We start from the raw sequence: 23307 nt of genomic DNA, 5'->3' as shown, positions 1-23307 counted from the left end.
GGTCGGGAGATTAGACAGAAAACTTGTTTTGCTGACTGAAAAAAATGTCGCTTATTCAAGTCTGAAACTGAACTGTTGACTCAATCAGCTCTCTCTTCCTCACAGGTCCCCCCCCCCCCCGCCCCCTAAAATCAGAAGTGGCCCTTTCCAAGCTCCACTAGCTATTTTGGACTATTTTCCCTGAAGACAGACATAATTGTTAAATTTGCAGATGTTACATTTGTTCTTCACATCTTGGATGTGTCGTGGTTATTTTTTTGTTGTTTGTTTTTAATAGAAAACAAATTTAATTAAGAATTGTACACATTTTTCTTTTGTAGGCCTTTTTGGCCTGGTTATAATGTTTCTATTTGAGGGAATACTTGTACCTGAATGTTTCCCTTAAATTCTTTTTCAAAATGATGGTCCAAGCATATAGCCTTGATCTTGAACTTTCCAATCCCTAGAACTGTGAGAAAAATAACTCTTTGTTGTTGCTAAGTCACCTGGTTTATGGCATTTTTGTTAAAGCAGCCAAAGAGTGTGGGTACCACCTTACAATAGTAACTCACTTTGGTAGAGCCATATGGCAGGTCCAGTTCATGCATGTCACATCAATTTCCCCACTGGACTCACAGGGTTTCTGGGAGGTGGGTGTTAGTATTGTCACACTGAGGCTCAGAGAATTTAAGTTCCTTGCTGGGAGGTTAGGTTAGAACTGAAAGCTGGCTTGTTTAATTCTAGATGTGTTCTGGACTGCTAGTTCTCTCTCGTTTTCTCTTTACCCCTTCACATCCCTTCATTTCCATTTAGTGTGGATCTCTGTGGGATTAACTTCAATCCAGTTCTGGGTGGGTCATGTGACTTTGTCTAAGCCAATCAATGCAGGGCCAAAGGGATTGGTCTGGAGTGGTCACATGACCCAAGACATTGCACTCAGAATGAATGGCAAGATTTTGAGATAAAGTTGTCTGTTATTGGACAAGTGTGAAATAATTTGCAATTATAGGAAAGACTGTTTGAAGGAGAAGCCAGTGTTCAGGGAGGTCAGAGGTGAGGTGCTGATTGCAGTGTGAACCTCTGCAGCAAACCATGGCTGAGGCCTGACTCAGGGGCTCAGCAGTTGCAGGGGTCAGTGGGGTCCCCAGATGTGTGAGCCAGATTGAGTCAAATCTCTGTTTCTTATAGACCAAACATTTTGCCTGACGTGATCACACTGTCCAAATAAATCTTCCACATGCTGCCTGGACCCTATATTGGAAGAGCTTCCCTTAGGCACTGGCATTTCCTTAAAAAAAAAAAAAAGTAAACAGAGAGGTTAAGATTTCCTTTAACATATAAGGGAGGTCTTGTGGCACCAAAATGAGAGGAGCTTGGCTGGTTTCCGCAGTTTTTGGTTTTGGGGGCATAGTATAATCTTGAACCAAACTGATCTTATTTAATTTTTTTTTTTTTTTTTTAGGGAAGTTTATTGAAGAGAAACTTTTAGAATACTTGATAACAATTTTGAAACAGTAGCAAGCTCTCTGTAGGAGGAAATGAGAACTAAATGGTGCTCTCTGTCTGTGTACACTCACCCCTCCTCCCCCAGGTGCACACATAGGCTGTCCACTTAAGAGAGCTTCCCTGGGCTTGTCCACCTTCCCCACACCTCCTGCTTCTTGGGTAGCAGTTTCGAACATCATCCTAGTTACCGTGTTCTGCCAGAGTGTTCAACAGTGACAATGATTTAGGCTATTTTTCCTGCCAGGACTGTTTATATTTTTATAGGCTTGCAAACAGTGAGCACTCTGCTCAACTTATAAGAATGAAATTCACAGTGAAATTTAAGGTCCCTGGCAGGACACTAAGCACAGACATATTCTGGGCCAGAGAAGCACTTTCTTTTTCTTTCAATCACAGCAACCTTAGTGTAATTGCTGTGCACTTGGTCATAAAAATGTTTGTTTAGCATCGGAAGCTCTCAGTCACACACACGTACACATACTGTTGAATTTTTAGGAAGAGGACAAAGAATAGGAAAGGGAACAGCTGAGTGGTAGAAAAATAGAAAATGAACTTGTTTGCTTGTCCTCGGCCTGTCTTTGGGGGCTGTGACAGCTGCCCTGTGCTGTTGGAACGCATGTGTACCCAGAATCCATGCAGGGCCTTTGCCAGAGGAGAGGTGTTACTGAAGAGGGGGCAGGGAAGGAGTCTAGTGAGAGGGAATGGTGAGGGGTCAGAGGCTCGGTTTATCATTTGTGTACATTATAGTATCGCCCTATGTGTGGTCAGAGGGTTGCTCCTGAGCCTGGCACGGCCACAGCTGGCCTCTTCTCCTGAGCATTTAGGGGCACAGGTGAGGGCACTGCTGTACCTTTGTCTCTCTGTAATCCAGAAGACCTTGAATTCTGGTTTTAATGTTTTGATTCGCCAGGTATTTATGGGTTGCTATTCTAGGTTGTTTAATTATTTATAGACAGAGATTAATAGTAACAAACATTTTGGAACTATTGATTCTTTTCCTTTTAATCTCTAATATAGTGGCACTTTGATGGATATAAAGTACCTGTAAATGATAAAGACCCGACCCCAGCCCCTTAGTAGAAGAGATCAAGGTGCTTAGTAGGAGATGCTGGGTCCAGGGACACTGGAGAAGAGGGTTGGGGAGGAGGACGCAGGATGGCAAAGGGCCTGTGGGACTACCAGTCAATTCTGCACATCCTAGAACAGGAGAAGACAGGGAGGCCAAAATGGCTTTGACAGCAGACAGGTGACCTGCCTGTTACGGAAGGCTTGAAGATGTTTGTGTATATAAATAAATGTGCCCACCAGCTGACATGTGGCTTTTTGACATTTCAGGGGACTCAAGCTTCATGAAGCCAGGATCCATGTCCACCTTGCTCCCGGGAGTATCCCAGGGGCTGAGCCCAGGGCCTGATACACAGTATTCAGCAGTTGCCCATCAGGTAAGACTTTGATGTCACTGTTTAGGAGGTTCCATTAGCTTCTCCACGCTTGTGATCCAAAGGTGTAGGGCTTGCCCGAGAAAGGGATAGATAGATTCACTTGCCCACACTCTCACGGTAGTAGGCCACCATCCTCCTGAATCTCTAAGAACTACGTATGCTGCCCCAACTCCTGGCACCGTCGGGAGGAGATCACATTTTAGCTACAGTGCTGCACTCAGATTCTCCGAGAAACCACGAGGAACAATTGTGGGCCAGCTTTCTTTATTCCAGGTAACTGAGGAAGTATTCCTAAGGAGCTGAAAAGCAGGGTGTTTGGTGTGAGGTACCACTTGGAGAAGAAGGATGGACCCTCGGGCCTGCTCAGTGTCTACCAGGAGGCTCCGTAGAGGCTTGGGGCCCCTGCACTGGGGCTACTGTTAGCACTTGCACCTTCGCAAGCCTTCTCGTAGAGAGGTTCTCTTCATAGTCAACTGGTTCTTCCTATGCAGTAGAATCAGTCTGAGGCATTCAGAGTTCCCACGAGAGAGATTGCTGTGCTTTGCTGCTCAGGAGCAAATGACAGTCGCGTTGGCACAGGCCACCATGGAATGGTTTTCATTATATATTTGCAACAAAACCTGGTATTCTCCCTGAAAGGGACACAGGGAAAGCATGAAGAGTGTGACCCATGGAACAGTCAACCATTCAGTAAATAGTTACCGAGCACCTTCTATGCGCAGGCACTGCTCCAGACACTGGGGATAAAGTAGAAGCAGACAAATGAAACCTGGCCCTATGAAGCTTACGGAGTTGCCGGAAGAAACAGACAATGCACATGGTAATTAGCTGTGTACGTGGTGTGTCACATGCTGGCGTTACAGAGAGAACAAGCAGGGAAGGGGTGGACGAGAGTGCTGGGCAGAGCAGGGCAGGGTGGGATGGGCTAGTGCTGGCTTGCCACTTTAAGTAGGGCCCCGTGGACAAGGTGCAGGAGCAGGAGTGTGCTTGAGGAACAGTGAAGAGGTCAGTGGGGCTTCAGGGAGAGGAAACCATGGGAGAAGGGAGAGGAGACAATGTCAGGGTTGGTCTCACTGGCCATGGGGACACTGTATTCCACTCTGAAAAGGACATGGGTTATGAGAGTGTTTTTCCCAAAGGCGTGGTCTGACCTGATGTGCATGTTCATAGGATCCCCATGGCCGCCTCTGACAAAAGGCTATAGGGAGAGAAGGTGATGTTTTTGGTAAACAGGCAGGGTTTGTGTTTGCCAAGTTCCTTTTGCTCCTTTTAATCTTTCCCTTGGTTGCAATCTGTGTTGGGTTAACAGATCATGATACAAGGGGTTTATTTTTTGTATTGGCTTAATAATTTGTTAACTATCAGTGAGGTATTCGTTCTGATATACACTTGAGCTAGGAGAAATTATTCTTGTTACTCATATTAACAGTATTGCTTCTATTTAATAATAGAACAGTCCAGTTTAGTATTAGGAGTTGTTAAATATGTTTGTAATTAAGACGGGGAGGTTGTTGAGCTTGAACGTTTTCTTAATGGGTGGCTGCTATAGCAGGATGGTCAGGAGGATGAGCAGGTGACTTCAATAAGCCAGGTACAAAATGATGAAGATTTGAAGCAGATAGATGGTGAAGAGGGAGCTGGGGTTGGACTCTAGATAGATTTTGAAAGAAGAACCAATATAATTTGCCGAGGAAATCAATATTGGGTGGGAAAGAAAGAGAGGGGTTAAGGGTGACTTCAAGGAGAAAGTGTCACTTGTTGAGACAGCGAAGACTTCTAGGGGAGCAGGATTCAACTGCATGGAACTAACATGTCCTATCAGGAAAAGTGTCTTAGACTTTCAGGGTTCCTTTCTGGCAACAGCACTCCACAGAGGAATGCTTTCGTCTGTGCTTAGTGGCTGGAACACAGGCCTGTGTGAAGCTGCAGAAAGAACCCAGGGGCTGGCCACATCTTGTGCTCCCAGCAGAAGCCCTGCCCAGCCCCCACAAGCCCCCGCAATTTCTGTGGACTCAGCAGTCTGGAGGAGTAAAACTCAGGGTGGGCAGCGGCCATGCCAAGCAGAGCAAAGGGCCCAAGAGGGAAGAATGCACAGACTGCTGGCACATCAAAGATGATGTGCGTGTCACCGCAGGAAGGAAAGGGGTCTAATCTGTAAAAGCCAGAGGGAAGGGATAAATCAGACTGCTGGCTAGAAGCTGGATGAAAGGTAGCTTTTGTTAGACGAGAACAACTTCCTAGCAGTTAGTGGAGGTCCAGGAGCAAGCAGGTTCCCACCACTGAAAACTGTATTGGAGACACCCAGGTTCTGCTCAGGATGGTGTCTTGGTCATGAGGACTGATTAGAGCACCTCAGGCATCTTTCAACTTGAATATTCTGTAATGTGTAGGCCCCCAGGGGTCAGATTGCTCAAATACCGAGCAGCTGTGATTTCAGAAACAGTGTAAGGAATTATGAATAAAGGCCAGCTCAAATTTGTATCTGAATATTTTAATCATTATTATCTTTTTTCTTTTAACTGTCCATGTGCATTTAAGTACATACCATATAACATTATTGAAAACAAATGAAGTTTCTATTATTGCTTTAAAAGCCTAAGAAAATATGTAATATTGGAAGGAAGGGTTTTCAGATTATGAATTGCAAGATAGACATACTCTGGTGTAAGAGGAAAGAGTATTTGGGCAACTGTGCTCAACTCTAGGCAGGTGGAAGGACATGTAGGAAGACAGGAGGGGCAGAGTAGGAACAAGGGACAGAGAGCAGTGGCTTTCTGCTGTAGAGATGATCACTGGGTTTGTGAGTTAGGAATTTGTAGTTCTTGGCGCTTATGCATGGGTACCTACAAGTCACCCATGTTATTTGGAAGCCCAAGGATCTCAAATTCTGATTTAGAAAACAGCAATCATAGACAGATGCAGGGCTCCAGGCAGGCCTGCCATCGGGGCCAAGGCACTGGTTACATTAAAAAGTAAAGAATACCAAGACACTGAAGATTGACTGCTGAGTGGAAAAGTTCTGAGCCAAGCAGGTACAAAATTAGCACAGAGCCCATCTCTGCGGGATTTGATGGGAGGAGGGGCTCTTTTAAGACAGAAAGACTTCACACTGTCCCATATTAGGAAGCAAAGTCTTTGAGCCTGGCTGGCCACTGGCCAGGGAAGCCTGAGCTGCCTGCAGCTGGTCCTCAGCCAGCATGGGAACCCATGTGGGAATTAAGGCCTCCAGCTGCCTCTGCTGCTTATGTGACAGGTTGCATGTGTCCCACTTGGGTTACTTCCTCCATCAGGTGGAAGTTGTCAGCAGGTTGGGGTGGGGGCAGGGCTGGCTAGGTTTCTGCTTCCCTGGCCCAGGGCCCACAAGGGGAAGAGGAAGGATTTAGAATGCTGACAATAAAGGTTTTTACATCTCTCATCAATTTTCTTTCGAAGGGACTCTATGACTAAAATAAGTTCTTTCCCCCTTGATTTCATAGCAATTGCTAAAGGGAACTGGCTTATTTTTTTTTAAAAAAAGAGGCTGATAAAGCAGGATGAAAATCAATTGTTTGTAAATTTTACAAGTTGATCTCGTGTGTGTGTGTGTGTGTGTGTGTGTGTGTGTGTGTGTGTGTAAGAAAGAAAATGGAGAAAGAAAGGAAATCCAGGTTCTGCTAGGTTGGCTCAGTGGTAGAGTGTCGCCCAGCATGTGGATATTCTAGGTTCAATTCCCAGTCAGGGGACACAGAAGAAGTGACCATCTGCTTTGCCACCCCTCCCCCTCTCACTCCTTCTCTCTCTTTCTCTCTCTCTTTCCCTTCTGCAGCCATGGCTTGATCACAGTGAGTTGGCCCTGGATGCTGAAGTTGTCTCCATGGCCTCTGCCTCAGGTGCTAAGAAGCACTCAATTGCTGAGCAACGGAGCAACACCACAGATGGGCAGAGCATTGCCCCCTAGTGGGCTTGCCAGGTGGTTCCCAGTTGGGTTGCATTTAGGAGTCTGTTTCTGCCTCCTCTCCTCTCACTGAATAAAATAATAATAATAATAATAATAATAATAATAATAATAATAAAAGAAAAAGAAAATAATTCAAATAGCAAATATTTAAACAAAAATTTATCTTGAGAGCTTAGGCCCCACATTCTAGAAGTAGAGAGAGTTTGCAGAACTTGCATTATACTGAAAGGCTTGTGGAGAAAGCTTTGGGGAGGAAAACCCCACGAGGAGAAGGGAAGGTGGGAAAATTTCCAGCTGCCTGAGAAATGCTGGTGGAAGGCCCAGATGATCTAGAGACATGATGGTTTTGATCTTAGGTCCCCATGGCTGGGGTAGAAAGGAAACATTCTAGAGAAATGAAACTAAGTTAAACAAAATTTTTATGGAGAAGATGACCCTTTTCCAGAGTCACACACAGGTTTTGAAGGACAGAAAGAATGATGTTAAAAACAAAAATAAATAAATAAAACTATTACATTCTTTGTGACTCTTTTTACGTTGTGTGGTATAAGATTCTCTCAGGAATATCACACTGAAAATGTATTACTTATGCCAGAGCTGCTTGAATCCAGCCTTCTAACAAAGTCACATGATTTTGAGAAAAATGCAATGAGTAGAAAATCCTTCTCTTAGCTGTGGGGCTCATGGGGAGTGCTCAGCTTTGTATTCTGGGCTTTGTATTTAGTTGGTGGCAGCCCAAGAATGAGAGTGTGAGGGTGGTAACTGGGAGAACCTGTAAGCCCTCATGGTTGTTTGTTTCTTCCTTTCTCTGAATGTCCAGCCTTACCGAACGCTAATGACAGCAAGCCTGTGCCCAACTCCCACACCCGCAGCAGCTCTGGTATGGCACCCCCACCCCAGACAGAGACACAGCAGTCCTGCAGGGCCAGGATGCCTGCATCCCCCAAGGTGGGAGGCGTCTACCCAGAGGGTCCCCAAGGGTATGACTTGACCTAAAATGTTCAATACCAAAGTGACAAAACGGATGTGTCAAACACTTGCAAGTGCAGGCTATGAGGTATCAGCTTTACCAAGAGAGGGTTTTCTTACTGGGAAGAAAGAAATTGTAGGAAAGGTTGAAATTGTTTAATCTCCTGTTCCTCCTCCTCCCCCCACCCCTTCTTCTTCTTCTTGTTCTCCTTCAGAAAACTGCTCAATATAATAATTAAGTAACAAAACCAAATAGAAAACCAAAACCTTACCTTGGGAACTTCAAATCCAAGATTATTGACAGGACCAGCATAATAAATCTTCTCTGAAAAATACACAAAACTGACATAGTGTTATTCAGCCATTTAAAACAAAAACGATTTCTCCTGTTCCCTGTGCTCACTAGGCCCTGGGGATCCAAGGATGAAGGAAAGCTCTCCCTGCAAACATTGTTTATATTCGAATGAGGAGACTAACAGCCCAAAAATAGCTAAACAAGACAGTAGCTAGGTTATAAAAAGTGCTGGAAGGAGACACCCAAGTAAGGTGAACGAGGTGGATAGTATAATGGTTAAGAGGCCAGGCTGGCGCTGGGCTGCTCAAGATTTAATCCTGACACCATCTCTGACAACTGCTTGATCTTGGGCAGTTATCACCTCTTTTTAGGCTCAGTTTTCTTGTTTTTAAGATGGGTATAATCATTACAATAACAGTGCCTACTTTATCAAGCCTTGAAGAATAAAATAGTGAATCAATGTAAAGCACTAATAGCAATGTCTGGAAGTACTGAATAATGTTTGATAAATTAAGAACTGGGAGACACCATCTTTGATAAGATGGCGGGTCAGGGAAGGTGTCTCTAAGGAGATGACCTTTGAGCTAAGCCTTGAGGAAGGAGAATGCAGTGACCATTTAAAGAGCTGGGAGAACAGGATTTCAGGGCACCAGAATAGGACAAAGGCCCTGACATGGAGAAGAATTTGGGAAGAAAGGACAGAAGGAGCGTGACTGTGCTGAAGCATAGTGAGTAGAAAAGCCTGTATTGAAAAGAGACTAAAACAATTGAGGGGAGACAGATATTTCAGGACCTTGAGGACAAGGCAAGGTGAAAGGTGGTACAAAGTCAAGTGACAAATATGTGGAGGCACCTCGAGTGGAGGTCATTCAGCGGCTGACATGAGTGATGAATAAGGAAGCCTGGAGATGGTGATGGGGAAAAATGAGTAAAATCTTGACTGTACTGGGAGATACAACTCACTGATGAGTCGCATATGAAGAGTGCAAGGGGAAGTTTTGGCTTGCACATTCATGTACATAGGGGTGCCATTTACCAAGATTTACTAAGAGCCTGGGGAGGAAAGAGATTGTATGTGTGTGGCGGGGATGGGGAGGGAGAGGAGAGGGGATGGTGGTGATTAAAGAGCTCTATCTCTGGAGGGTGTTTATTAAGGGTCCTTGAGAGCAGTTGGGTATGTAAATGTGGAATTTTGGAGAAGAGGTAGGGATAGAGCTATGAATATTGAAGTAATTATCATGTATTTGGTGATAAGGCCATGATACATTGTGAGACCCCCCCAGGAAAAGAAAATTAATAAGAATGGGAGAGAAAAGGGCCAGAACTACTCCTGAGGTCATCTAACATTTGAGAGTGGGGTAGAGAAGGAGAAGCCAGTTGAGGTGACCAAGGAGGAATGTCTTCGGAGGCAAAGACAACAAGGAGTGGGATCAAAGAAGCCTGGAGATGAATGTTCTTCAAAAAAAGAGGGTATGAGCAATTGTGTTGAGTAATGCTAAGGGTCTGTTTAAGAAGAGGATGAAAATGTGCAGTAGATTTGGCAGCATGGCTCTCATTTAGTGACCTTGATAACATCACTTGGAAAGTAAAAACAAATACCCAAATGAGGTGGGCTGAAGAGTGATACAGAGGAAGTAAGAAAGTTTTCCTAAGAGAGAAACAGAAAAAAGTGAATGACAACTAGAGGAGGTTGTAGGATTGAGTGGTTTGTTCCAGCTGGTGACTGCCTCCTCTCTGGCTCCCCCGCACTGTGCACGTGACGGATTATATGCAGAGGCTTAGCACACAGACCATGAGGCCAGACTATCCAGCTGAGAATGAATCTTGGCCCCTTTTCCTAACTGGGCAAGTCATTCAACCTTTCTGTGCCTCATTTTCCCTACCAGGAAATGTGGGTGATAATAACAGCCACCTCACAGGCTTCTTGTGAACATCAAATGAATGAGTTAATAGATATAAAACTCTTATCATAGCACCTGGAACATGGCAAGCACTCAATACATGTTAGCAATTAATATATTCACCCACTAGTCCACAAAACTGGAGGTCTATCGACACCAGGGACTGTTCTAGGTGTTGGATGCAATGGTAGACAAGAATATTATGTGAAGAACTATTTGAATTATTGACTACCTGAAATTTCAATTATTTGTTCGCAGGGTTATTTTCTTCACTAGAGCAGGTTATTGTGCCTTCCTGTTTTCATGGTTCCTGGCACACTGCACAGAGTCTAACAAATGGCAGGGTACAATGTATGATTACTGAACGAGGTTGTTGAATGAGCAGATCCAGAATCAGGACATGTGTCTTCCAACCAACTTCATTCTTGCTCCTGCTACTGTAATCCTCTACCTGCTGTCGGGTTCAGGCCTGGGGTGTGCTGACACAAAAGAGTGGATTAGGGACTGGGCCACTATGAACAGCCAACCTGGTAATGATGGCGAGAGAATGAGGAGGATGGAGGTGAATACATGCTTATTGGTGCTAGCTACTTAGCTCTTCTAATGACACAGTGACTTCCCGCTTTGTGCATTTCCCACTCAGTAACATCTGGAGACAAACCACTCTTCACATTGAAAGGGGCTGTGGGCCAGGGACAGTGTGGCTGGTGCAGGAGTAGCCATTCACGTGGAACAGCACCAGGAGCACGAAGAGGATAATCTTCCTTTAAAAAGGCCTCCCCAGGGCAATCTGAGACTGAACTACCAGGAGACTGCTCTTAACATAGACTTTGGCTTCTGTTAAATGCCCATGCCCTCAACATATCTATCCTTCCTTCCACGATCAATTCTTAGTACCTTGCAAGGATAAAATAAAAACATAATGGGTATCAAATAGCCCATGTTCCTATTTTATTTCACTGTATGTACTGGTCCATTCATTTTTAAAAGAAAAAATATATTTGGTTGTGGATATAATGAGTTTTATTGGAAATGACTACTCTGTGTAATATGGTATTAGAAATAGAAATGTTAACTTTTTTTTTTTTTTTTTTTTTTTTTTTTTTTTTTTTTTTTACAGAGACAGAGAGAGGAATAGACAGGGACAGACAGACAGGAACAGAGAGAGATGAGAAGCATCAATTATTAGTTTTTCGTTGCAACACCTTAGTTGTTCATTGATTGCTTTCTCATATGTGCTTTGACCATGGGCCTTCAGCAGACTGAGTAACCCCTTGCTCAAGCCAGTGACCTTGGGTCCAAGCTGGTAAGCTTTGCTCAAACCAGATAAGCCCGCGCTCAAGCTGGCGACCTCGGGGTCTCGAACCCAGGTCCTCCACCTCCCAGTCCGATGCTCTATCCACTGCGCCACCGCCTGGTCAGGCAGAGATGTTAACATTCTGAATCTTCTTCTTCTTCTTTTTTTTTTTGAGAGCGAAAGACACAGGAAGGGAGAAAGAAAGGAAGGAGAGATGAGAAGCATCAACTTGTAGTTGCATCATTTTAGTTTTTAATTGATTGCTTCTCAGACCTGCCTTGACCATGGTCTCAAGCCAAGCCAGTGACCCCTTGCTCAAGCCAGGAACCTTAGGATCATATTGATGATCCCACACTCAAGCCAGTGACCTCATGGTCAAGCTGGATGAGCCTGTGCTCAAGCTACCAACCTCAGGAGAGTGTCCAAGATTGATGCTTTATCCACTGAGTCACCACTGGTCAGGCCTGAATCTTATTCTGAAGAACTTTCTGGTGCACTTGGAGAAGATGCCATAAATAAGCTATACAGAAAGCTAATGGTGTACAGAGTGAGTGGTGTGTGTGGGCAGTGTATATAACAAGTGCAGAGGGTTCAGAAGAGCTGTCCGGGGTGCATTTATACTGCTGGTGTGTTGTACAATCTGAGGATATATCTTTCACATTATAATCTATGGTGCCCTTTGGAGTTGGATGACATAGTACCTTAACTACCAGTACGTGATTTCATGTTAGGCAATTACCTCTTGCCCAATGGACACTCTCTGACCCAAACCAAGACAAACTGAGCAGAGGGACAGAGAGATCCAGGGCCAATCTATTCTGTCAAGAGATGGTTTATTTTATTTCAACTAACTAGTCTCTAGAGCTGCTCTCTTCCTGCCAAGCCTAGCAGCCTTCTCAGTAATTCTGTGACTCCTTTCAAGAAAATGCCTCTGCTTTCATTGACTGGAGTAGGTTTCTACCGCCTACAACTCAGGGACTTGGATTACTATGGGCACTTGGAACCAATCAAAGTCACTTGTACTGGCCATCTGGGTATGGGACACAGCGTGGCTCAGGAGCAGGGTCCAAAGATGAAGACTGATTCTCTAGTTAGACTGGATTCTCCTGAACATGTGTTACACCCACTTTTTGTTTCTACTTACTGTTCTGAGGTGGCATTGTGCAAGTGACTTAACCTAGGAAGCACATAGATTTGGGGTCGGGACCCACCTCTCTTACTTGCTAGTGAAGTGCTAGTGGGCGATTTGCTTAACCATCTTGTGACTCAGCTTCCTCACTTTGCACAATAGAAATAGGAGTACCTGTCCTGCAGGGCACTGAGAGGATTTAGAAACTTGTATGCAAACTCACCAAGCAAAATGGGGTCCCCAGTAAGGGTAGTAAGAGCAGTCATTGGTTGTATTGTTATTCACTGGACATGACAAAATGAGGCTTACTGGGTGGGTGCCGAGGAGCAGACCTAGAGTAGGTTTGGGGACCTTTTTGCCAAGCCAGTGTGCACAGCTGCTAAGATCTTGTGCTGACTTTTTGTTTTTTAATTTCTGCTTAAGAAAAATGGATGAGTATGGCTCTTTGAAGAATACCATTGGAATGATATCAAACATTTTGTTATGCTCATTTAACGTTCAAAGGGTTGCTAATTTGTGCTCTTCACTATTATCAGGTTTTTTACTGGGGTGATCAAGTGTCATTAAATCAAACACTTTACAGTTTCAACAGGAGATTTTCTGGGGCCCACGGGTCCCTGAGAACTGCTGGAAGCAATGTATGAAACTGTTATTTTTTTCTTTATCCTGATGAAACAGCACCTAAAATTAAATTCTTGCTCCTTCCTCCCTCAGATCCTCTTCAGTTCTGAGATTCCTTTAATTAACATTCTCACACTTCAGTGCTATAAAAAGAGCCCCAGAATATTTCCTTTTACTTCTTCCTTTCCTACATGTAAAATCTTTTATCAGTTTTTAATATGCAATGGATTAAAGAAACTCACTTGCCTGGTTCTGAACACATGAAGTCATTTCTGAGAATCACTTTTTTTTTTGACCCAGATCTTTGTATAGTCGGCATATAGTGTCTTTTAGAGAGGAAGTCGATTTAAAAATTGTGGAAGTAAATTATCCCAAAGGATTTTGGGTTAGACTGACATGAGCCTTGGTCCACAGCTCTGGCCCTTTGCCCCGAATGACCTGCACCATTGCTGGCCATTCCACATGCATGGATCTGTGAGGCAAACTTTATGCCATTTCCTAGCTCTGGCTAGTGTGGTATTGAAATTCCCTCTAGATATCCAAATTTATTACAAAACTGTTCAGTTTTTAAACATTATGAGGGTGCTTGCCAGTATAAAATACTGTATCATAAATAGGCTGTATGGCCAGTAGTCACGGCCATTGCTGCCAGGCAGGTGCAGGTTCCTATTATTAGGACAGACGGTAAAGTAACAATGGAGCCAAAATATGGTGGGTGTTGGGCAGATAAAATGTATTATGCTCACTTTGTTAAAGATGGCTCCGCTGCCCACGTGAGGCCGTCGCCCAGGTGATATTAATGTGTGTTGAGAATCCTTGTAGCCTGGGGCTTGGTTTTGGGATTAAACCTTTCCCACCCTTTTTGATGTGGGGCGGTACAATCCAATGCCTCAGAAAAGTGACTTTGTATTAGAGAATTCCCTATTTTGTATATTGGATTAGAGGTTGTGAAGCTACAATATAAAGTGGGGGCAGAACGGGAGTTTGGACTCTTGGTTCCTGAGATTATCATTAGAGGAGAGAGCAGAGAGGAGAGCAGAAAGAGGCCATGTGGCCAGGAGAAGCAGCCAAGATGGCGGAGTGTTGAGTGAGAGGCCAGTTTGTGCAGTTTGACACTGGTGAAGGAAGGAGATGGGGAACAGTGGTGAATAAGTCTGGTGAGCTAGAAACCTTTGATTCTAGGAAACTCGGATAAATCAGTGGCTTTGTAAGCACAGAATGTGAGTGGGTTTTGGAGCCCAGTGTGTGTTTTTACTTGCCCGCTGGGTGCAAGCTAGAATTAAAGATGACAGCCCATCAGTTCTTGGCTCCGTTGTTTCCTTACCGACTGTCTGAATCCAATGCGAACCTGCATAGGCCAGAAGGCTGCTGTGATAGTAGTGGCCCTGGCCCTGTCTCCTGGCTTTACAGTGGGCCATTCCTTTATTAAAGTCTCGCACTGACCTGCGAGAAAGCACACACAGGGAAAAACACTTCCCTCTTCATTCATTCAGAGCTCACAAAGCTACCTGGTTCCACAACTAGGAGAATCTTCTCCGGTTCCTGCTAGAATCAAAGGCCTCTACCTCTGGTTCCCCATCTGCCAATATAGCTTCTTACTCTGCAAAACTGGCTTCTCTTTCTTTCCCTGCTATCTTGGCTTCTCTTTCCTTCTCCTTCTCCTTCTTTAAAAATTTTCTGGCAGGAAACCCCTGCCTCCAGCAACATTAGCATAACAATAGCCCTTCCCAAGCACTAAGGTAATTTGCAATTTCACAGATCTTATGCCTGGTGCTGCCCAGCACCATTTTTAACAATAAAAGTGAGCAAACTCAGACATCATATTTTACAAACTCATTTACCCAACATAGGCCAATTAGTATATTCAGGAAAAAAAAATTTTTTTTATTATCATTTATTTATTTACTCAGCATTTTGGCCTCTTTCCTACCTGTCTGGCCCAGTGGGGGACTAGGGGACAGTGAAGACATAGAAGAACACAGCCCTCACCCTGCTCCCCAGTGAGGGAAGACTAGGGTCTGGAAAGGCTCCATTACCACAGCTCCTATGGACAGTGGTCTCCGAGTGAGGAGGGAGGTGGGGAGAATGTTCCTTGCGGAGGAAGAGTCAGTCTCAGTTTGGTGTGAAAGGAAGCGAGTGCATTCATTTTGGTGAGATATAAACAGTTTTCCTTCCACCCCTGGCCTAAGGTACTTCCTTAGAGACCCAGATCTGGCCAGTGGTGGCCTGCACCCTGCTCCTCATCTCCTCTCTGACAGGAGCTCTGCCTTTCTCAGCCTCTGACCCTGGAGGGAGTTATATTTCTCTCCCCCAGGTTTCAGAACCAGTTGTTAGTTAGGACATCATTTAAATGAACTCGCTAAGGGCTGGGGACTCAGAAGTTTTCCATTGCCTCTGGGGCAGATGTGCCTGTGGATAGCATCCCCATGCGCCAGAAGACCTTGAGGTTTCAAGACTTCAGTGGATTCCAGGAGTGTGAGTAGATAGCTCTAGGCCAGGGGTCCCCAAACGTTTTACACAGGGGGCCAGTTCACTGTCCCTCAGATCGTTGGAGGGCCGGACTATAAAAAAACTATCAACAAATCCCTATGCACACTGCACATATCTTATTTTAAAGTAAAAAAACAAAATGGGAACAAATACAATATTTAAAATAAAGAACAAGTAAATTTAAATCAACAACCTGACCAGTATTTCAATGAGAACTATGGGCCTGCTTTTGGCTAATGAGATGGTCAATGTGCTCCTCTCAATGACCACCAATGAAAGAGGTGCCCCTTCCAGAAGTGCGGCGGGGGCTGGATAAATGGCCTCAGGGGGCCGCATGTGGCCAGCGGGCCGTAGTTTGGGGACCCCTGCTCGAGGCTAAGCCCAGGCCCACTTTCTATTTTTTATTGTATATTTTTAGGGTGTCCTAATTTGTCAGTTTCTCCATGGCTATTTTACCTGTTGTTCTCTAGAGCAGCTGTAGTCCTTTATCCTTCCCAAAGGGAAGCCACCAGAGGACAGGAAGTGTCATAGGCATGCCTATACTGTCTCAAAAGTGATCCTGCAGACACCACACTAAGGGTCTGTTACACAGACCAGGCCTGATGAGGGGTGAATGGGAGCAGAAATCCAGTCCCTGCCCACTGGGCCAGGCTGTTCAGGGCCTGCCTGCAGATACTTCAGTCATCCTGTGCACACTGTTTGGCCACTGGGAAGTCACAGCAGCCATGGAGAGCATCAGTGGTGCTCCATACGTTGTCCCTGGTTCAGTCCTGCTCTCTCCATCCACACTTGCTTGCTGCAAAGCAGCCTGTAAAGGGGGGGGGGGGGCAACTGGGAAGCACAGGGACTTTATCTCCTGGGGAAGCCGTTAACCTAGAAGACTTGGAATCAGGGATAAATGCCACAGACTCCTGACCTTCAGAGGAACAATTTTGAGACATGCACTACAGTTCCTCAAAGGCTCCAGCGGGCCACAGCCCCAGGTCTCTAGACTAGGAACCAGCTTTTTGACACCCCTCCCTTCCTCTCGCCCTGAGCTCCTTCTGCTCCTGGTAAACATCCCAATAAACTATCGCACCCCAGTTTCTGTCTCCGACTTTGCTGGGGGGACCGCAAACTAAGAACACTTCCTGGTAGGCCAAATTTTTTAAACTTAAACTATATAGGTAGGTACACTCCTTATCGAGGTAGCGCCCACATGTGGTGTTTTGTGGAAGAGGCACCAAAGAGCTGCATGTGGCTCACGAGCCATGGTTTGCTGACCAGGGTCTATGCTAACTGTCCATTTGAGCAGGGTGGTGAGATTCTTTTTATGGTCTTTCACTACTAGAGAAACTTAATGTTATGGAAAACATTCACTGAGTGCATATGATGGAGCATTTATAACTATCAAATGAGCATCCTTCCAGGGCTTGCTCACTCATGGTCCTGCTGCTTCCACCTCTCCAGCATAATCTAGGATTTGAACAAAAGGGAAGGTACTTGGGCCTACTCTGGCCTAAAGAGTAAAATTTGTAACATCAACTTATATGAACGAGTTCAGGACAGGCTGGGCTAGGAAGTAATTTTTTTTTTTTTAGTGTTCACGTATGCACAAGAGAGAGACAGACAGGGACAGACAGACAGAAAAGGAGAGAGATGAGAAGCATCAACTTATAGTTGTGGCACCTTAGTTGTTCATTGATTGCTTTCTCATATGTGCCTTGACCAAGGGACTCCAGCCGAGCCAGTGACCCACTGCTCAAGCCAGCAACCTTGGGCCCATGTCAGTGACCTTGAGCTTCAAGCCAGTGACCTTTTGGTTCAAGCCATTGACCATGGGGTCATAGCTATGATTCCACGCTCAAGCTGGTGAGCCTGCACTTAAACTGATGACCTGGGGGTTTGAACCTGGATCCTTAGCATCCCAGCTCAATGCTTTTTCCACTGCACCACTGCCTGGTCAGATGAGAGAGTCAAAGTTGTAATGCAAACTTATATGAATGAGTTGAGGATACTCTGTTAGAAAACACTGAGAACAATGTAGAAGCCGGGAGGTGGGTGCTGTCTTATAGAGCATTCTACAAAGACAGGGCTTTTCTGTATTTGCACCATCAAATATGGTGGCCACTAACCCCATGTGGCTATTAAGAACTTGAAATGTGGCTAATGTGACTGATGAACTGAATTTTAAATTGAATGTAAATGTAAATTATTTAAATAGCCATGTGTGACTAGTGGCTACCATCCTGGACAGTACAGCTTTAGGTTAGCACTGTCTAATAGAAATACAGTGTGTCCGTAAAGTCATGGTGCACTTTTGACCGATCACAGGAAAGCAACAAAAGATGAGAGAAATGTGAAATCTGCACCAAATAAAAGGAGAACTCTCCCAGTTTCATATCTACTCAGTGCAGTTCGATGTGGGCTCACGCACAGATTTTTTAGGGCTCCTTAGGTAGCTATCCCGTATAGCCTCTATAGACTCGTCACTGACTGATGGCCTACCAGAACAGGGTTTCTCCACCAAACTGCCGGTTTCCTTCAACTGCTTATCCCACCGAGTAATGTTATTCCTATGTGGTGGTGCTTCATTATAAACGTGCAGATATTCACGTTACACTTTGGTCACAAATTTGAATTTAGCAAGCCACAGAACACACTGAACTTTCCTCTGTACCATCCACATCTCGACTGGCATGGCCGTGGTCTGCTCCGCTGTATACACGGTGTTATGTCATCATCTGCACATGCGCACATGCTGCCACATCATCCTACAGAAACTGGGAGGGTTTTCCTTTTATTTGGTGCAGAGTTCACATTTCTATCATCTTTTGTTGCTTTCCTGTGACCGGTCAAATGTGCACCATGACTTTACAGACATACTGTATAATGTAAGCCAGTTAAGTAATTAAATTTTTCTAGTAGCCACATTTGAAAAATAGGAAAAAGAAACAATTAAATTAATTTAATAATATATATTTGAACCCAAATATTTAAAATATTATAATTTCAATATATATCCAATAAATGTTTTAAATTATTTTTTATATTTTGGGGGGGGGAACAAAGTCTTCAATCTAGTGTGTAGTCTACATTTAGAGCACATCTCACTTAGAACTGGCCACATTACTGGTGTTCAATAGCCACATGTGGCTAGTGACTACTGTGGAGGACAGTACAAATTATTTAGTCATTGAGGAGGAATTGAGAGTCAAAAATTGAAATGATTTGTTTACAACTTTATTCCTCCTTCAAGATCTTTTTGTCTTTACTGCCCAGGTTTCTTTTGAGAGATACATTACTCTGACAATAAAGAGAGAAAGAGAATTTCAGTTTTTTTCTCTATCGAACTATTTCTGGATTGCTGTGGATAAACACTTAACATAACTCTCAAAATACAACTTGTGAATTGATGGGCTGATTGGATTCCCAGAGATGGACATGAAAAGCTGGTGGTGGGAGGAAAGAAGAAGCAGCTTGGGTAGCCTCAGGGAAGAGCAATGTGATTGGAAATGATGAAATAGACATCACACAGGGTGGCCTTTTCGGATTGGGCATCTTGGGGGCCCATATATATCCCAGCTCACGGGATGCTTATTAAATGCAAATACCAATGATCCACAGGATCAGAGCTTCGGTGTGATATGGGGGAGCTGGGAGGCAGCACCCTTAATTAGATTTCTAGCAATTATTACATATAAGTATTTGACTCATGGAGCCAGACTTACGAAATTCCATAGGAGACCAGAAGTTTGCGAAGGAGCTTGAATTATGTTAGCAAATTAAAAATGCTTCTGGTCCTAGGTCATTATTAGTCTCAATAGGCTGAGCTTTAACTAAAATAGAGACTTGACTGATGTCACAGGGCAGTTTCACCACATTATTGGCCCTTAATAACAGGCTTAAATTTGAGGGTGGAGGGAAAGCGCCCATGGCTATAAGATTCCTTAGTAGGCAATGTGTTTCCTTTTATGATTTTTTTTTCTTTTCTCTTTTAGCAAGAAAAAGTCCTCTTTGGCTTGGTCATTGCTAGTGCCCTCCTATGGTGACTATTGTTTCTAGCTCTATTTTGGATTGCAAGTGTGAAAGTTTTCTGCTAATTCAATACTAAACCACTGTTTTCTGTTGATTCTCCATGAATTTGCAGCAACGGGCAGCTGCCCAGTACTCACAAACAGTAATTCACAGCTGCTTGAAATATTTTGAGGTATGAAGACAAAGAATAAAACATGAAGAGAAAAAAGGCTACACAGGCCAAGGAGATGGTGCTTCCAATTTCCAATTCCATGAGAAGGGCAGGTGGGGCTCTCTCCCCAGAGAAGCAGCCGCCCATAGGGCCCCCCACTATGTTGGCCACAAGAGAGTACACAGCTTGGACTAAAGTCAAGTTTCTGCTCCTCCGAGAAAAAGACCTTAAATTTCTAAGCCTCAAAAAGCTGTGCTGCCTCTCCAGGCTTTGTTAAAATGCAGTCTTCCACTCAGATAAATGACCTCAGGGGCTCAGTGCCCTTGCTGGAGAAATCCCTAGTTGGCTGCATAAAGTAGCAAGAATTTCTCACTTACTGAATGCTTACCGTGTGCCAAACTGTTCTAGCAGCTTTATGTATACAATCCCATTTCATCTTTCTAAAATTCCTGTTAAGGCAACTTGTGTTTTTCTTATTGTACAGATAAAGAAGCTGAGGCTCAGAAAGAATGAGTAACTTGCCTAAAGTCACATAACAATAAGTGGCAGTAAAGGTCCAGCTCTGTTGGTCTAGTTTTAAACCATGTGCGTATGTGCTAGAGGGATTCCCAAAGTGTGGTCCCTGGACCAGCAACATCAACTTTGGCTGGGGCTCGTAAAAAATGCAAATTCACTGGTTCCTCTCTAGATGTACTGATTTGCACACAGGGGGAGGGGCTGATAGTCTGTGGCTGAACAAGTTTTCCAGGTGATTCTAATGCATGCTTAATTTTGAGAACCACTGGACAGCGCTGGGCCTGTGCTCTCCAAGGCAGCACTGCAGTGTGACATGGCTGGCAACAGAGCATTCTTTAAGAATAATATTAGTTTTGATAGCATCCTACCTGCAACTACAGAGCAGCAGTGTGATGAGGATGGCAGGAGAAACTGCACTTTCCCAGGTGGCAAGGAGCCATCACTCCCCCTACAGGTCTGTTGACCAATCCATAAGAAGTGAAGACACAAGTTCCCACCTAAGCCACATTGTCATGGGGACTAGGGACTATTAGCAATGGTTGATGAATGACAGAACCAGAAGCTGGGATGGAGAAAGGTTGAGAATAAAGGCACGGACCAGTGGAGCAGAAAGCCTGAAACAAATTAGTTTGTAGAAGCTGATGGTCTAAAAATGGCCCAGAATTGAAAGGTGAACAAATAGGTAGGACAGAGGTGATATCCTGGTGAAGATGTGTTTTAAAATTGAGGCCTTGGTTAAAGCCACGTATTCTCCTTCTCTGATAGCAGAAACCAGTACCCACACTCCTGGAGTGGGCATTTGTAATGCCTGTGTAGTAGATATAAAGCAGATGGAAAGCGGGGTCCACCAAAGAGGTGCATCACTGTGGGGATGCTTTATGGATGTTGTCGGGTCATCGGCATAGATTAATGGTGGAGCGTCCTCCAGGTAAGCACTCGCCTGGAAGGTGGCTTTTGCCCTGTCTTTTCCTAGAGCAGTGCAATGTATAAAGCATTTTTCAGAGAACATTTATAGGAATTCTTCAAGGCAATTTCCAATTTCTCTATTTTATATGCCTCTGGAAAGGAGCACATAGAAACAGAGAGCTAGAGCAATAGAAATCTAGCCAATAAAACATGAATTGCTATTAGGACTGAAATTTGAATAGTTGCATATGGTGAAGTTGAGAAGGCTCAGCAATTAATGATACTTCGAGGATGTCCAGACACCTGTTCAGCATGAACCAGGGGAGAGAAACACTCTAACTACTAAAAGAGAGGAAGGACAGGTAGCCAGCCTGAGTGCCCACTATGCTTTTATCTTTGTCTTATTTGTGTGTGTATAACCAGTGAGCATAACTGCAGAATCACTGAGCTGCTATCAAGATAATAACTGCCTCATGGCCAATGTCATGAGACTTTAAATACAGTTCTCAGGAGATATATTCTGTTCTACATTAAAATTCATCTAATTATGATGTATTCCCCACTTTGGACAAACACTTAAAGTAGAAACGTTTATATTTACACAAAAGATGAATCAGGGAGCAATTATTTTCTCAACAAAGGATTCTTCAGACTGAAAAAGGTGTCACTGTAATATTTATTTACAAGATTTCCAGACATATTTAAAAGTCCACAACCAATTTTTTTTCTATAGCTTACATGTTGCATGAAGTAAAGTGTATTTCATAATAGATTTTGGTCTTACTGGAAGTGATTAGTGCACATGTACAGGGGTGAGTGCACGGAGCATCGGCAGTTCTTGTGAGCCACTGTCTCCTGCACCTCCCTGGGATTCCAACACACATGAAAGATCAAGTCCTCCTGGGTTTTCATTGTGTTTCAACCACGTCAATCACAGCTATCAAGGGATCAAAGAAGGGTCCTTGGCCTACAGATCTCCTAGACCTACTTTATGATCATACTATACCCAATGTATGCACACACACACACACAATTTACTTATTTAACTCCTTCAAGAATTTATTTTAATTTCAAATAAATCATTTTTGAGAGCCAATTATTACTTAGTGCTATGAAACCAATGCCTTTTACCTAGGTTGACCATACCTGGGTTAGAACTCATAGAGACTTGGGCAGAACCAAGTTTAATAGTTGATATGTCTTTTGTCCTCAAGAGTGAAAATCCTGTCTTATTCCATTTACTTTATGGCCTTAATCTGGGTCTTTGCCCAGATCTCCAGGTTCATTTCTGGTTGAGAATCTCCTTTCTCCATAGACCCACACAATCCATTCTAGACAACCAAGACACCAGCCAGCCTGCTTCTCTGAGTAATTCCCACCTACATGTTTTGTTTGGAAGTGGACATTCTCATGGTCACTCTTTCTGAAAGGAAGTCAAGCCAGGGTCAGAAAGTGAGAACTTTAGGGGCTAACCTTAGACCAAAGTTAGAAAACAAAACAGCACAGAAAGACAAAAGAATAAAGAACTTCTTCAGCCACCAGTCAGGAAACCCTGGGATCCTGAGCAGGTTGTGTGAGCATTGGGCCAGCTGGCCCCAGTTTCAGGTGAGGTGGTGTGAGTCAGATCCTCACCTCTGGCTCATTTGTACAGGAGACTCTAGGCCACACTTACAAAGTGGCTCTGCATTACTTAAGCTGATCTGCCCCCTGCCTCAGAGTCCCTCAGATAGGGGAAGAGGACGAAAGACATGCCTTTGCCATGCTTACTGCATGCTTTCTGACATGCCAGGCATTTCATACCTCTTTTCATAGTTAGTTTTTCATTATTACCCAGTAAAGAATTATAGTTACTTCTATTTTATATCTGAGAATCAAAGATGAAATGATCTTGCAGAAAGAAGGGCCTTTGTCCCATCCTGTAAGTGGCAACTGTCTGGAGGAGCAGACCATCAGTCCTGCCCTCTGGCTTTTTCACAAGGTGCTTTCTTCCTGGCTAGCTGCCCCTCTCATCAGTCTTTGTGTTAAGTCCCCTTTCTTTGCTCTAAATCTGGTTTGTTTGCACTGGAAAAGCATAGTGAAAGCAAAGTTGTTAGATTTTTCTAAGTAACCTGGATCTGATTTTTTCCTGAACCACTGAAAGCCAGAGGGAAC

At 44.0% G+C, this 23307-nt stretch overlaps 1 protein-coding gene across 1 annotated transcript in view; it reads right to left on the bottom strand.

The window, feature by feature from the left end:
* Positions 1-1602: 1602 nt before the first annotated feature.
* Positions 1603-23307, bottom strand: part of LY86 (lymphocyte antigen 86) — a 77502-nt gene continuing 55797 nt past the window's right edge. Inside the window, exons 4-5 of the mRNA XM_066376974.1 lie at positions 8106-8158; positions 1603-3559 (exon numbers count right to left, since the gene is read on the bottom strand). Of these exons, the coding sequence (XP_066233071.1) occupies positions 3476-3559; positions 8106-8158 (137 nt within the window). The 3' untranslated portion in view covers positions 1603-3475. The remainder of the gene's footprint in view (positions 3560-8105; positions 8159-23307) is intronic.

Source organism: Saccopteryx leptura, chromosome 3 (assembly GCF_036850995.1).
Source record: "Saccopteryx leptura isolate mSacLep1 chromosome 3, mSacLep1_pri_phased_curated, whole genome shotgun sequence".
Classification (NCBI taxonomy): Eukaryota; Metazoa; Chordata; class Mammalia; order Chiroptera; family Emballonuridae; genus Saccopteryx; species Saccopteryx leptura.
The sequence above is the reverse complement of the archived record's forward strand: the minus strand, read 5'-3'. Positions and strand labels throughout refer to the sequence as shown.